Here is a 16298-nt window from a genome sequence, read left to right as displayed (position 1 = left end):
TTTCCTGTCTGTGGATCTTGCTATTTGTATTAAGTTCTTTTGCATGGGGAGATTTTTGAGAGCTTTTTCAGTGAAATAGAAAAAAAAAAAAAGTTTGCCTTGATTCTGCAGTAAATTCCCACTGCTCTTGGGAAGTGGGATTTATAAAGCTGCTGGGCTACATTTCAGCATGGAAAGGGAGATGGGGGAGAAACTACCAGAAATCCATTTCTCCTTTAATATGGAATTGTTTAGGTGATACTCTTGCATGGAGAGCAGCAGTCCTTGCATAAGCACTGGATACATTAACATTTCTAACTAGTAAATTTATGGATAATCTCTTCTTTTGGAGGATTTATTTAGATTTGAGAGCATTAGCCTCTGGGAAAATTAAACCTCTTTTAAATCCACTTTGTTCAGGGACTAGAGAGGAACTGCTGGTAAGCCCTGCCATCTTCCCTCCGCGTTTCTCTGGGCTTGATTGGAATTGCAGTGCGGGGACACAGCTGGTCCAGAGGCAGCAGGGCTTTGGTTTTAGCTGCTTTATCCAGTTGTGGCAAAATGGATTTGGAGCCTGTTTGCTGTTCCTGCAAGGGGCATGTGCAGCTTTAAGCGCTGCCAAAACCAAGAGAGCCCCTAAAACAACCAGCCCCAAAGGTAAGAAAGATGAAATGTTTGAGGGAGCTGAAATGTCCGGATAAAGCTGTTTTTCTGTATAATGTCACAGTTTTGGGGGCCGATGGTGACTGGACTGTCAGTGTGCTGGGTGCTGCTGTGCCTGCTGAGGTGTACCTTTGTTTCAGGTGGCTGATTCATGGCTCTGTGTGTTTAATCATAGTTTCTATAGCAGTGAAATCTTTAACAAGCAGGTGGAGTTTGCTCTTAGTCCACTGCGGGTTCGCATGAACGTCCTGGCCGATTCATTCCTGTGTTCTTCCTGAGCAGAGTCATTTCATAGGGGATAACATTGAAGGCTATTCTGTGTTTCTGGTGCATGTAATGAGTACTGAAACAGCTCTTTCATTTTAATAGTATTACCGTTTTTAATATTATGTTGTGAGCATTGCTTTGTCCTGTCGTGTGTGGCTGTACTGCTGAATAAATGCAGAGTAGGATTCCTTATGCTGATGTGAATGTTTATCTTACTACCTTTTGATTATCATTTAAGATAATTGAACCTGTGATTGTAGACTTCAGTCCTCCTGTGTTCTCCACAAATACATCCCTCAGGGTTTGATATTACCTGTTGTCTCATAATGTGACTGTGGTTTGGTCCTGTTGTACTGAAAACTCAAATTCTTTAATTCTTTGGTATTTCCTAGGTGGCTTTGGTGCAGGAAAACAGTTTTCATTCTTAATGCCAACAGCAAGGGGTTTGATATGCATCCTCAAGATAATGTGGGTAGTAGTTTTGTGTGGATTTAGAGCCACTTGTTGCCTTGTTCTGGTGTCCTACAAAATATGTTGTTTTCTTGAACTTGGAGCAGAATGTTGATCTGGAGAAGGGCACTGTTGGGTCCCTCAGTGGGATGAGAGTTCTCTGGGATGGCTGACAGTGCTGCTGATGAGCTTGGTTCAACAAAACCTCATTTGGAGCTGGTATTGAGGTTGCTTTTGGGGAAGTGTGACAGTTTAGCATTTGCCTGCCTTGATCATACCCTCTTCATCCTTGCCCTCTTTTGAGCACTTGAGAAGCAAATAAAGCTTCCTCATCAAAAATTCCTGTCCTGATGTGGCATGTCACTTGCTTGTGACAACTACTTCAGTTGAAACAGGAGTGTGTTGGGAATGGATTTGTATCTCCATTAAACAGGCATGGGAACGAGTTCTTTGCCAAGAGTCTGTCGGAGATGTTGAAATGCTGAAAGTTGTTGTGTTGAACTTGCCGTGTGTGGGGATCAGCAGCAGCAGGCTGACTTTTGCCCAGGTGAATGTGAGGGGTTAACCTGCTGTCCAAAATGCAGCACTAAAGCACTTGGGAGTGCAGTGCATGGGGAGCTGAGGTGGTGGATGCCAGCAATGCGCAGCTCTGGGGTGCAATTCCTGCCTCCTCCTTCATAGTGAATGGCTCCTGTTTTATTGTGGGTGTCCCTTGGAGCTGGAAATCGGAGAGGCTTTGCCTGTTGGGCACACTGTGTGCAGGTGACGTGGAGGTCCTGGTTTATTTGCCATTTCTGTTAGTGTTGAAGGCAGGATCACTTTGTTCCCTGCTTTTGATTGTAGCAGTTTGGAGTGCGAGATCTTCCAAGCTTAATTTTGTGAAGCTTTCTCACAGTTGCAGGCTTGATCCTGGAATCTAGTGTCCCTGCAAGCTCAGTCTTCAAAAGGAATTCTTTCTTGGGAGGCTGTGTTTGTGGTGGCTGATAGGAACCTAGCTCAGCTCCCTGTAATCACTGTCTAGGTTTAAAGTAGCCATTGTGGGGTGAAATGTTTGCTGCCTTGCAGAAGAGTGCTTGTCAAATAGTCTCATTTAGTGCACCCGGATTTTTAACATATGGGACAGATTTCTGTGAGCCTGGGCAACCACTACAATTGCTTTGCAAGGTGAGACATTTCTGTTTTGATGGGTGGGAGAATTAATAACACTGTGTGATTCATTCCAGTGATGTGTCTAGTTTTGGATCAGATTTGGATTTTTTGTAAAGGATATTAGCATTTGTCTTCAAAGAAAGTTGAAAGGCAAAAGATGACAGAAGCAGTTCCTGAGCTCTTCTGATAGGATGAATGAATCTTGTGGCTAGAGATCCCTGTACACTTGAGGGGACTGGAAAAATTGGTCTTGGGCGACGTGATCAGTGTGCTCAGAAACTCTTCCCCTTGTGCTGGGGGTGCCAAGAGGGAGAGAGTGGCACCAGGCAGTGCAGTGAGGACAGGAGGGCTGTGGGGCTCTGCCTTGGGCCTGCAGGGACAGTGATTAAGCACAGCAGGAATCTGTCCTGCGGGTAGCCAGGTCCTCATGGAAGCGCTCTGCAGATGGCCAGACTTGCTGAGCAGCACAGGAACCACGAGCCCAGGAGCAGGGAAGGAGATGTCAGCGTCTGGTGCTTTTGGAGCTCGGTGTGCGCTGCAGAACAGCCTCTGTGCTGATTCAGTGTCTGAGTGAGGATTCAGCAGTCTCTGGTGGCCTCCATTTGCCTAGCCCTGCTCCTGCTGCGAATGCAAGGCCACCCTAAATGCCACCACACTTGAGGGATTACAGGGCAGGTCCAGCAGGAGTGAGCAAGGCAGAATTCAGGCTGCATTTTAGTGTTTTATTGCCTGCTCTTGGGGCTATCACTTCCTTTGCAAAGGAAGTTATTTACTTCCTGCAGAATTGCCCTGGACAGAAGTAGGGTGTGCAAGAAAGTGAAAATCTCTGGTGATGACTGAGCTGTTCCATGTTAAATTTAATCATCTGGGGACATGTGGGGCAGGTGATGCATTAGTCAGATCTCGGGATGTGATCTGCCAGTGGAGGGATGTGGTCCCCAAAAGCCAGAGAGTGCCTGTGTGTTTTAGCAGATTGCAATTTAAGTGTGCTAGGAGCGAGTCTGAACTGTTTTTGTGGCTGGAGGATTGCTGGTTTATGTCGTGATCCCTTAACAAAACAGCTCTGATGGAGGCAGCCTCTGCCATTGGGCTTTGTGTCTCAGCAGGACAAAGGCTGTGCTGGAAGCAAAGCGTGTGTCTGTGCCTGGTGTGTCCATCTGTGCTGGCTGGGAGAGAGCTGGAATTTGGAAATGCTTTTAACTGTGTGGGGGGAGCAGGTGGCTTTTCATCCCAATGAACTGTTTATTCTGGTATAGATTGGGGCAGGGTTCTGTTGCTGCCCATTGTTCCAAAAAAGTGGGAGGAATGAGGGGTAGAAAGCATGGAACTGGTTAAACTGGAATTCCTGGGTAGTGCCTGCCCTTGAGTTATGATCAGTGAGGTCCTGCTTATTTCAAAACATAGTGCTGAGAAATCCTGCTGCTTTGGGATCAGTTGGTGCTTTAGGGTTTTGCTTCTAGGTGTACTGGAGGAGTTTAAGAATAGTTTTGTAGCAGAAAACTCAAATAATCTTGTAAATATGAGTAAACAATCTTGGTTTGTCACAGATGCTCTGCGATTATGCGGGATGGGTTCTCATGGCTTGGTGATCAAACGGCATGGGGAGATAAGGGTGGCACCTTCCCTGTGGTGCTTGCAGTGGGACAAGGGGCAGAGGAGTGGGCAGGATCTGTGATTCTGTCGGGTTTTCAAGGCTGTTTGGTGCTGGAAGGCTGACTCGATGTCCCCCCAGCCCAGTCCTAGCCGTGGCTGCGAGGACTGACACTGCAGCCCTGTGTGGGGCTGCAGCTGGGTAAACTTCCAGAGCTGCTGTGGCTGCCGAGCAGCTCCTGCGTATTCGCTCCCTTCCCTTGTTCTCCAGCAACTGCCTGTGGCCCACGCGACAAAATAATTGAGGAACTGAACTGCGTTCAAGCCAGCTGCTCTGTGAGATCGCTGGTTCCTGTACAGGGAAGGGCTGGGAGCTCCTGGATGTACCTAGAGTGCTCCTAAGGCATTGTGGAGCATCCTCTGCTTGTGAATCCTCATGCTGCGTATGCAGAGCCATGTCCAGCACCCTTCCTGTTCATGCAGCCCATCCCACGGCATTTCCTCAGCTCCTGTGCCTCGAGAATGTTGAAATGTTGACGTTGTCTCTAATTTTAAAGTCCTCTTGCTCCTTGGTGTTATAATGATTCCCTTGCTTTAATTTGCACAGTTGGAGAAGAGCATTTTTTCCTGGTTGCCTTCCTGGCCCAGGTCAGCTAACCTGCCTGCAGGGCACGAGGAGAGATTTGTCGCTTCAGTTGGGTGTTTTTTCAACCATTGTTACTGTGGAAGGTCCTTTTGTGGCTGGAAAGAAGCCCTGATAGTTTTGTTGAGCTCTTAATGCAGCTAAATGTGTTGGCTGGAAAATTTCTAATGGAAACTTAGAGTGGTGATGAGAGAAGAGAGCTGAAACATTCCTGTTCTTGGGGGAGTTCCAGGAGATTACTGTCTTTAAGACTATCCCATTTAAGATTTAATTAAAGATTATTTGGAGGAGTATATCAGACCAAAAGCTAAAAGATGAGTGACCCTGTGCTGAGCAGCGTAGTCTAGTGGAAGATGTCTCTGCCTATGGCAGAAGGTTGGAATGAGATGATCCTTAAAGACCCTTCCAACCCAAACCATTCCGCGATTGTGTCCCTGCCTGAAAGCACTTGTAAGAGCAGTAGGAAAGGCACAACTTCCACCTGGGATTAAAATCAACTTTGGCCCAGTAGGTCAGATGGCTGCACTAAGCACCATCCCCAGGCAGTGTTGCTGCTTCATAAACTTTGTGCACCACCATGAGAACTACAAAAGATTTTTTTGTTTTGTTTTTAAGAAAATGTTCTCATTCAGAAGCTTTATGAGCTTATTTACACAATGGGATGCCTTGCTGCCTACACTTATGTTATAAAGACTGCCAGATCAGTAGTGGGAATTAATTTCTCTACTGTCCTAGTTAAAGCCTGGGCACCTTTTTATTAAAGCTGGAGCTGTGCAAGAAAATAATTGCCTGAGGAGGGCTTCTTCAAGGAAATTTGATATCTTAATCAGCAATAATTAGAAATTATGCTAGTGAGTCTGTGAAAGAAAAAAATAAGGCTACAACTGAATTTCAGACTACCTGAACTGCTTGGCAAAATCTGCTTCAAAAGGTGAAATGTAATGCTCCTCTAGATTCAGTGATGTAATTCCAGAGTGTTGATTCAGAAAGAGCTTTAATTTCAAACAGGTGAGTTGACAACACAGCCTAAGTTTCCTGTATCCTGTATTGTTTCAAGTGGGAACGTTGCATTGCCTTTGTGGAATTTGATTAAAGATGCCTGGTTTATGTGCTGGAACGTGCGGCAGGGAAGGCATGGAGTTTAATCTGATTGCACAAACCCTGTGGGCTGTTTATCCCAGGAAGCAGTTGGGCATTCAGGGTGCTTTGGGAAAGACCCTTATGGCAGGATTGCAAATTCAGCTCTGCTGCTGCAGGATTTTTGGGAGTTCAGGTGAGCTTTCTAACCAATTCATTTTAGTGCTTTGATGGTGGTTAAGCTCATTCCTCTCACTTTTTAAATGGAGGCAAAAAGAAACACTTTTCAAATGGGCTCTGCAGTGGCAGAGAGGAAAAGTGGTCTCGTTCTGGGGAGGAAATGGTGGTTGCAAATGAAATTGTCTATCGAGTCATAATTACAGGGGCATGACCACAGCACCAAGTGAGTACTCTGCTGCTAAGTTTTTATTCAAAGTCTGATGAAAATAGAAACCACAAAATGAAGGCAGAGGTGGTTTGAATTTTACCCCAGAAGCCAGAGGTAGGTAAGTAAGTAACCCTGTTATTTTGTGCCTTTGGGGGCGTGCTAGAGAACTGATGAAGATTATTATAGCTCAGCTGATGGTGCAGCCCCCAGTCCTCAGCTGCTCTCCGGGACAGCAGGCCCAGGATGACAGGTTTGCTCCCTGTCCATGGAGGTGCTCGAGGAACAGCTGCATGTGGCACTCTGCTCTGCTTGACACGGTGGTGAGTGGTCACAGCTTGGACCCAATGATCCTGGAGATCTTTCCCAACCTCAGAGATTCTTTGCCAGGGCAGTAAGGATGCGGGGTCAGGAGTCCCACTCCAGAGTTCTGCACAGCATGGCCGTGAGTACTTTTAAGGCTTGCTTTTGCCCAGGTGTTGGAAAAAGGCACTCACCTTCCCCGTGGGGCTGCCCTAGAGGATGCAGCTCCCTTCCCTTTCCAGTTCCTCTCTGGTAACCTTATATTACTGTGCCACCCACAGGCAGCTACTGAGCTGCTGGAAAGCATTTGCTGTTTGCATGGGGAGCCACTTATCAAATGTTCAATCTGTGACAAAAAGCCACCGGTTTAATTGACTGTAATATGAACTGTGTTGAGGTTTTCAGTCCTGGTTATTCCAATTTTCTATTTAAATTGCACATAGAGCTGTTATGCTAATGTCTGATTTTTCCACTTCCTCCACAAAACCCATTCCTTGTGCTAACCAGCTGCTGTGCTCCTGCTCAAAGCCATTGCTTCCCAACAAGTGCAGAAATGCTTGTAGTGTTGGGATCCTTGGAAAGAGAGGAAAACTGCTGGGCTGCTAATTAGTGGTGCACCCCGTTAATTGGCATGTTGCCACATTAGGCTGCAGAACAACTGGGTTTAATCTGTGTGGTTTTCCTGAGGAGGAGTATTCTGATTTCCCTCCAACTGACCTCTCCACTGCTCAGTGTGTGATTAGTGCAGAACAAACTGGGTCAGCCGAGGCTGCTCAGAGGATTTTGAAACCAGCATTTGTAGTTCCAGCAATTTGCAGAAACCAGCAAATGGTGCTCAAACCATATGAGCAAAGGACATGAGCAAACCAAGACTTTTAGGTGGAGCTGGTTTGTTTTAGATGGAGTCAGAAAAATACATGAGCTTTTTGTCATCCACTGAATTGAAAAGGGGCTTGTGCATCTCTTCCCCTTTGTACCACTATCCAACAAGAGGTTAATTATACCTTTACACCTTGTCTTGTAATCTGTACTAGGGCATTTGGCATGGTTGATCTATTTAGGCTTTTTAAGAATTTCCCTTGTAATACTTAAACTCCACTTGTGCACCCGTGCTATAATCTCTCCTTTGGGAGAATACTTTGGTGCTGTTGAGGTATTCTGCTTTGTAGAACAGAATTTTAATATTGTTTACCATACCATGCTCTTAATCTCACTGCTGGCAGATGAAATGAGTTTCTTTAGCCCTCCCCCTGAGGACCTGATGGAGTTTCATTGCCAACAGACCCATGGCATTAGGTGGAGCTATCTCACCTTTGCAAAAATCCGCTCATCTGTCTTCCTGGAAGGAGTAGTTATTGGTGAGAGAATAAAATGTTGATTTTACTTTTGAAATTGCATGTATAAAAAGGAACAGGCAGCCAGATCCATGGGCTAGTTGGGGAGGGTTTGTGAGTCTGGCCCTTGAGAAACATTTGCAGCTAGGGAGAGCCCTGATGGCTTGGATCAACCATTCAGGTGGAGTTTGGCAATTCAGGGAGGAAGACTCAGGACGTTGTCTGAGTGATGAAGCAGAGGCTGCCATCTCCCAACTGGCCTTATTCCTGGTGTCTGCTTTGTCTTGTTATGCTGGTGAGCTGTTGTGGGCAGCACCAGCCCTTTGCTGGGCTCTCATCATCTGTGGGAGCCTTCTGGCTGCTGCTGCAGTAATGTAGTTTTTTAAGTAGTGTAAAGCAAAGGGCTGAAGCGGCAATAATATAATATTTGTTTATTGGCTGTTACTAGCACCATATTGGGTCAAAATGAATAATCATCTGGGAGTTGTCAGGTGAGCTTGTTTAATTTCATGGGTCATGGTCTATATTAATGCAGGAGCATGTTCCTCAAGCTATGGGTATGTGTTAACCCTTCCTTTCCCTTCAGCTGGTGGATATAGTTCCAAACAGTTATAAGAGCATCCTTTCTCTCCCCCACATGCGTTTTTTTCCAAGACAGCCTTGGGTTTTGTGTCTCATTACAGTAAAAGCCCTGTAGTAGCTGCCCAGCTGCTGTCGTGTCCCTCTCTGGGATGGTGATTTAGAGCTGAGCCAGCGTGGAAACTGCGTTTCCATGCCTAAGGCAAGCCTGTTGGCAGCCACTGTGGAGAAGTAATGTGCCACTTCTGCTTGGAAGAGTTGTCAGTTTTCTAGTTTAGTTGGGGAAAACAACCAACATTGGCTTCGGTTTTAGCTGGACTTTTGGAAATGTGCTGTAGTCTTTTGAAGGAAGCTGTTCATGTTACTGGAGGAGATGAGCAGTCAGGACAGAGGGGTCCAGCTAATGAGCTTCATTCTGAAGGGAACTGAATGCTTAATATTCCAGAAGTCTGGGTAAGGATTGCTGAAAATGAGATGGTGAGGAAGGAGTGAAGATGTAAAAGGGCATTCAGTAAAGCTCACGGATGTGGATTGCCCAAGGCTGGAGCAAACAGTGGCGCCTTGGTGTGCAGCTCTTGGTCCGGCCGAGGTCCTGTCATCCCCAGCCCATTCCTCTGGATGTGCTTGGTGTGCATCAGGTCATCTTTGAGTGTTCCCAGAGCAGCTGCATTGGTGCTGGTGCAAGGAATGGGTAGGAGGGCATGGAAGGAGATCCAAAATCTGGAATTGGGCTGGTTTGTGTTGCTGGGAGAGAATGTGACAGAGCTGAGCACATGGGCCGAGCTGGGAAAGACAAAATTCCCTGTGCACAGGGAATGTGTTAAGACTGAAGAAACAGGGTACAAAACACTCCAGCATTGCTGTGAAACAGTCCTTTTCTATTGTGTGTGGATTAGCTGCCTAGCTGGAAAGAAGCCATCGCCTTTCTGCAGGAGTTCAGAGCCGGGTCAATGGAACAGGAATATATTCTTAGAGTGGTACAAAGAGCTGGGGAAAAAGCTGTAAAGTGTTTGAAGTCTCGAGGCAGACAAAGACATGGTTCTGCTGCTGTGATGGCCTGAGTACCAGAGGGGCAGGGGAGAGTCCTGAGCTGTGCCGGCAACGGGGCTCTCAGGAACAGGAATTTCACACAGCTGTCAGGCCCGGGGAATGTAGGGCACTCAGAGGACATGAATATTCAGAGAGCTGTGGCATGTCATGCTAGAGGAAATTAAAAAGCCAAGTTTTCTCAGAAGTAGGTATCTGGGAAACCTGTGACAGTAGGGGATAAAAGCAAATTTCTGTTCTGTGGAGTGGGTTATCTCAAATATCATTCCAGAATACAGCTTTCCAGTTAGCCACTCGTAGTTAATGCTGGCAGCAGGATCTGCACTGCTTAATCCATTCTTTGGTAGAGATGCCTGTTCCTCAGTGCAGGCAATGCTGCGGGAACGCAGACTTTGCTCCTTCTTCCTCTACCCTGGCATTACTTTTTTTCCCCCAGTGTGCCTTTTATGCTGATTCTGTCGATAACCAGATATTGAGGATTTAGTGTTCTGCTCAGAAAGAGCCTCCCAGCACAGGCTGAGGTGCTCCCAGCTGCGCCGTTGGGCAGTGACAGATGTCTGGGGTGTGCACAGCGAGTGTCCAGCAGTGGCTGCTGCCAGGATCAGTATTCCAGGCACAAATGTGCCCCTCGCAGTGCAGAGCTCAGCGCAGCCTGTGCAGCAATGCCCTTGAAAGGCAAATCAAACCCAGCTCCTGGGGAGCAGTGGGAGCACTGCTGTCATTTGTGCTGAGGTTCAAGCAGGCCTTGAGGTGGCGGTTTCAGTTTCCCTTCTGCTTTCCTTTCCCACAAGGGCGTGCTTGAAAGGGCAGGCAGGGATGGTGGTGGCTCTTCTGCCTTCAGTGGGGGAACATTCCCTGGCAGGAGACTGGAGCAGATGAGGGGCAGGCTCTGCACCTAGGGAGTAAGGGACAGGATAAGATAAAACAGCCTCAAGTTGTGTCAGGGAGTTTTAGGTTGGATATCAGGGAAAATTTCTTCACCAAAAGGGTGGTCAAGCCATGGCACAGGCTGCTCAGAGCAGTGTTGGAGTCAGAATTCCTGGAAGCGGTCAAAAACATGTGGGTGTCGCACTTGAGGACACGGGTTAGTGTTTGGACTTAATCATCTTAGAGGGCTTTTCCAGCTTGAACGATTCTGTCGTTCATTCATTCCAGTTCTTGCAAGTGGTGTCCTCGATGCAACACGTGGATGCACCAAACCATGCATCCAAATGTGTGTGAAAGCTGTATTTTAACAGTGTTAATGGATTAGACTGGAGGGATTGAGGGTGTTTCCTGAGCAACTTGTGGCTGTCTGCCTCTGAAATCAAAACCTTCTGATGTTCTCGTTTGCTGCCCAGAAACCTGTACAGATACTTGTTCCTTTTTCTAAGCTGTTTAAAGCTGTGATCCCCAATTGTGTTTTGAGGGTTTAATGGCTCTGTTGAGGTGTTTCCCCCTTCCATTCTGAGAACATCGCTGCGATAGAATTTGAGCTACATCAGAGAGAAGTAGCCTGGAGCATGGTTGTCTGATCCAAAGAAGCATTTTCCCCCACACAGCTGAGCAAAGCAAAGCTGAAAAGCCCCACTGGCAGAGCTTCCATCGATGGTGTGTGCGGCTGTGCCCGCTGACACTGCAGCCCTGGGATGCTCTTGAACAAGCTGAGCACGTGCTGCACACTCAGCACGTTGTCACATGAAGATGAGGAGCTGATGTGATGTTACACTAAAGCCACCAAACTGTGCTTTGTGCCTGGGCCAAAGGGGATGCGTTGGCCTGGGCTTCATGAGGAGAAGGTTAGGCTGAAGTGGGCTATGGATGAAGGCTGGCTTCGAACAGCGCTGGAACAACCTGATTTTGTAGTTCTTCCCTAGTCACCCCATGCTGTTCCTGCTGACATGTCCAGTTGTGGTTGTCTAAGTTTGAACTGCAAGATGTTGAGGACAGAACCTCCCTTTTTCTAAAATACTGAGCCTGTTTTTACTGTGCTGCAGAATCTGTCAAAATCAAGACACGTTGTGATTTCCCTAAACTTAGTTCCCCTGGCATCTCATTTCAGAACTTTCTCCAGAAAAAAAAAAGTCTTTTCTACTAAAATCCTGGTTCCTTTTTTTTTATGTTCCCCCACCCCAGTATGTTCAGAAGTGCCTTGATGCTGTGTGACATCTGAAATACTTCCTGTGCACGTGCTGTGCTGCCTTTGCTAGATAAGCAGTAGGCTGTTCCCTTTTACAGCAGGCACATCCCTTCCTGAAGAGGCAGATGTGGAATGTTTTCCCTGGGAACAAATAGCACTGCCTTGTAATTATGTCACCTTAATTTTGTTTCTCTTTTCTTTCCATCACCGCATGTGTGTGATTAGAAGCTTCTTATGCCTTCAATGAGGGGTGACAATGTCACACTCTTCCTAGTTTGGGGCAGGATTTCTGCTCTAGGTTCCCTCCACACTGGTTTTGTGTAGGCTGAGCAGAGCTGACAGAGAAATAAAACCAAATCTGAGCTTTGTTCACACTTGGAATTTTAATTTGTGTGTTGACTTTGTTTCCTATTTTGTAGGAATTTCTCTGGACACTAGTGTACGAGAGGAATGGAAGAGAACGCCGGTGAGTACAGTCTTCAGTCTTCGGTATCTCACCACAGATTATGGACCTGACCTGTCCTCCTTGGCTACGCATCATAAAGAACCTGATTACTTTAAACTTGGTGTCTTCATTTCAAGTGTAGAAGGTGATTAGGAAATAATGTAGTTTGGCAGATGCATCAGCTGCATTTGTACTGTGGTGTGGACCAGATCTGACTGAAGCTCTGTACATATGGAAGATCTTTTTTGGAATCTCCCATCTGTGAAACCTGGAATACTGGTCTCTTGGCTATCCTGAGTTCTTGAAAACAGGTAACATCCCCTTTCTTAATAAGGAAGAGACCAGAAGCAATTAGCTGGTTTGAACAAGGCACATGGCAAGGCATAAAGGAGGATCAGCTTCTGGTTGTTCCTGTTGTTCTGTATTTATTCCTTTAGGCTGCTCTGTGTTGCAGAAGATACAGGATTTTTTTTTTAAATTAAAATTTAAATCTCTTGCTTTAGGCAGTGTGTAGTGCTTGCCCTGAAGCAATGAAATTCATTGCTGGTAGGTTTAACTGATGCAAGGATATGGTTGTAACTAAAACTCACAGATTTTTTGCTTAGAGATTGCCTTGAAGAGCTCTTCCATCTGTTTGCCTAAAATGGCTACAAGAAAGGAGTTAAATGCCCATTTTTTCCCTGCCATTGACATGAGGTGTGCGTGAAAGCTCTTGCCTGCACCATGGGAAACCAGTATCCACACAGCATATTGGCCTCACATCTTCTGGACTGTGACACTGCAGTTGGTGGTTCTAACTCGTAAATAATATTTCTAGGTTATTCTGTGCAGTCAGTGATGCCATCCTGAAAGCTTTGGGAATGGTTGTACTTGTCAGCAGGGCAGTATGCTCGGTGAGACAGATGAAGGCCAGTTTTTGGCTTCATACAGAGCTGGTGTGTTGGGGCCCAGTGGCCTGGTTAGATCATCTGCAAGCCAAGAACTCCTGCATAAATGTGCTTGTAGTCCTGGTGGCAAGAACTGCTGTGCCCCCTCTTTGTCAGGCTGTAAAGTGCACATTTAATCTGTGGTGATTGCTTTCCCTTCTGATTTGCTCGTGGCAAGCTAATTCCAAAAGCTGACTTATGGAGGGGGTGGCGGGTGAAGTGAGTGTGGTGCTGGCAGCTGAGGCTGGAGCCGTGCCTGTGGAGGTGGCAGCTCCTCCTCAGCCCTGGGACACAGCAGAGCAGGGCCATTTCTCAGTCTCTAGAGCTTCAGTTACTGGGATGGCTCTGAGCAACATCAAGGCCAGGTTGGATGGGGTTCTCAGCAACCTGGTCTAGGGGAAGGTGTCCCTGCCACACCAGGGGCTGGGACAAGATATTCAAGAGATATTCAAGGTGTGGGATGGCTCCCATCCCCAGCCATTCTGTGGTCAGTGAGCTCTCCTCATTCACCAGGGCTGGGACTGTCACTGGCCACCTCTGTTCCCATCACAAAGCTTTTGTGTCCCTTTTCACGGGCAGTTGAACCCCATTTTTTGGCTACATCAGTGAGACACAGTTCTGGAGCCTTTTGAGGTTTCTCAGAGTGCATGTTTTGATGAGTGCTGGGATGTGAAAAGCTGTATGTTCTGTTTGTATTTTGCCAACTTTACTGAAGTTACTTCCCCATTCCCTCTGAGCAATTGAGCAGTGCCAGTTCAGGATGGAGGATCCGTCCTGGGTTATCTTTGCATGCACAGACAGTCCCCATGGCTGGTCACGAAGCTTTACCTCCTTAGTGCTGGAAGCCAAGAGCCCTGTATTAAAGACAGAATAAAAAGATGGATCTTGTATTATAATTTCCTTGAAATTCCTCTGCGTTTATGGCTATTTGTTCTCCAAGTGCTAGGCTCAGGACTGCTGGGTTGATCCCGGAGCTGAGGTAAGATGGAGCTGAGCTGAAGTCCAAGTCGGTGCCCTTTGTTCCCTTCAAGCCTGGTGCTTTGTGTGCATTGCTGTCCTCCCTGGTTGGATATTAACTGCACTCACAATGCTGCATGGCTGGCGCTTGTTTGAGCTGGTGTGCTTGGAATGGCCACTGGGAATGCACAGGGAAGCGTAAATCCTTTTGAGCTGTCAGCCTCCACCAGCCATGGGTGGGTGGGGGAGCCTTCCTTGGCTCACTGCCCTGGCTAATTTAAAAATGAAATTTGCTGTTGTCTTCAGATTTTAATTCGTGCTCATCCCTGAGGACGAGTGGAAGCCAGGTCTCCAGGCAGCTGCAGTGAAGTTTCAGAGCTGTCCATACATGGTATTCTAGAACAGGTACGCAGCTTAAAATTTGCTCACAACCCTGCCTCGATGTGCACTAACTTGCAAGCAGGTAGAAAGGCAAATTCCTGCTGTTCCTTAGGCAGGTTACCAGAGTCTGGAACTGATCTCAGTGCAAAGCATTTGTCTTTTAAACAAGGTGCAGCACAGAGCATTTCCTTACCTACCTGAAAGCATTACCGGAAATAAGTCAAGTGCACTTGACAGGTTAGCAAAATACTTTGAGACATTATCCTGACAGCCTTTTGTTCTTAAATTTGTTCTAGTTCTTCGTGTAATTAATGTACTGAGTGCTGTCAGGGTGCTTGGGGCACTTGATGGCATGTTGGTGCTGTTTTTCTGGCTGCATTTGCAAGTGGTTCAGCTCAGCCATTCATCTAGTTAGCATGGCATTTCTGAAAATTAATACCCAATAATTCCTCCCTGAACAAGTTGAGGAGGTCTCTGAACTCTTGCTGCGTTTCCCTCCTGAGCTACGAGCCAAATGTTTTACAGAGATTATTTGCTGACCTGCCAGAGACTTCATTATGCTGTGACACCCCATCTTGAGGGATTTTTGAAGGTGGTGTGCTAAGTGGTCTTGTAGTTTGTACCCATATCTCTGGCTGGGGGAAAGCAGAGGTTAATTCTGCTGGGTTTGTGGTTTCCTGGCTCAGCTGTGGATGTGCTGGGATGGAGATGCCTCGGCCTCCAGGCTGGTTGGAGCAAGATAGGAAGGTTGATGTTGAGTGAGAAATGTCTTTGCTGAAATGCTTCATGACAGAATTGAACAATCTCATTCCTTGTGTGAAGAGATAAGACCTTGTCGGACATGCAATCGATCCTCTGGGCAATTCAGGGTGATTTGCTGTGAAACAGTGAGTGTGGAGCTCCTGTGGCTCAGTAAGTAGGGCATGGAGCAGGGCAGTAGGTTCCCAGAGTTTCTAGTTTTCCTTTGAACTTGTTGGACCTTAAATTCACCTTGCTCCTGGAACATTGCCTGTAAATTCTGTCCGGGTATTTTAGTAGCTGATTTTATTGGGTTTGGAAATAGAAGAGGAGCCTGCCTGGAACCAGGGGCAAGGAGGTTTAGTATAAATGTGATTTTTGTTATTACTGTTTCTTCACACAGGAGCAATGTGTCCAGGTTGAGTGGTAAACCTGGTCTTTTAAAAACAAAATACCGAATGTTCTCATTATCTTGCTGCCTTTGTGAGCTGTGCCTGCCAGTATTAGCTGAGCTGTTGGCTGCACAAAGCTACTCCCAGGCCCTCAGGCTGGTCCTGAGGTGCAATCCCAGTGTGAACATTTGGATGTTGTCACTGCTGACATCACCACTTTATCTGCCTGGCTCTCCTTTGTCTTGGAAAGGAGCCCTGGCTCTGGCTGCTGAAGGTGTCTTTTGTATCCTGAAACAAACAAGAAACCAGAGATACCAGGTGGCTTTTTTACAGGTTGGGCCCTTGCAGTTGTGTGGAATGAGTGGAAAACCATGACTTGCTTAGGGAGAACATGGCTCTTCAGCCCAGCCGGAGTTTGTCTCGCTCTGCGAAGCGGAGATGTTAAGATTCCAAAGGGATTAATTCACTGTGTGGGTTGTGATGCGTTTGTCCGGGAAATGCCCCGCAGGCTCCGGGCAGAGCTGCGCTGTGGCCGCCAGAGGGCGCGCGGGGCCGGGCCGGGCCAGGCCGGGCTAGGCCAGGCCGGGCTGCACGGGCTCGAGAAGGGGAACAGGGGACAGGGGAACGGCGTCCCGCTGCCAGGGCAGGGTGGGTGCGATGTTGGGCAGGAATCCTTCCCTGTGAGGGAGGGCAGGCCCCGGCACAGGCTGTCCAGAGAAGCTGTGGCTGCCCCATCCCTGCAGGTGTTCAAGGCCAGGTTGAACAGGGCTTGGAGCACCCTGGGATAGTGAACTATGGCAGGGAGTGGAACGAGATAAATTTGAAGATCCCTTTCAACTCAAACCATTCAAGAATTTTGTGAATTGAATTTCTG

General features: G+C 47.1%; 1 protein-coding gene across 5 annotated transcripts in view; it reads left to right on the top strand.

Annotated features, from left to right (window-relative positions):
• Window positions 1-16298, top strand: part of PHACTR4 (phosphatase and actin regulator 4) — a 50667-nt gene that overhangs the window by 5413 nt on the left and 28956 nt on the right. Inside the window, exons 1-2 of one of the 5 annotated variants that reach the window (XM_077189731.1) lie at window positions 12036-12051; window positions 14220-14318. Coding sequence is in view for 1 of the 5 variants with exons in the window: in XM_054648423.2 (XP_054504398.2) it covers window positions 12036-12051 (16 nt within the window). In the remaining 4 variants the exon portion in view is untranslated. Of the gene's footprint in view, window positions 1-12004; window positions 12052-12098; window positions 12342-13919; window positions 13936-14219; window positions 14319-16298 lie in introns of those variants that run through there. The other 4 variants (XM_077189730.1, XM_077189728.1, XM_054648423.2 and 1 more) reach the window with 4 other exon arrangements.

This window comes from Agelaius phoeniceus, chromosome 22 (genome assembly GCF_051311805.1).
Source record: "Agelaius phoeniceus isolate bAgePho1 chromosome 22, bAgePho1.hap1, whole genome shotgun sequence".
Lineage (NCBI taxonomy): Eukaryota > Metazoa > Chordata > Aves > Passeriformes > Icteridae > Agelaius > Agelaius phoeniceus.
Note: the sequence above shows the minus strand (reverse complement) of the source record. Positions and strands in the feature narration are given on the sequence as shown.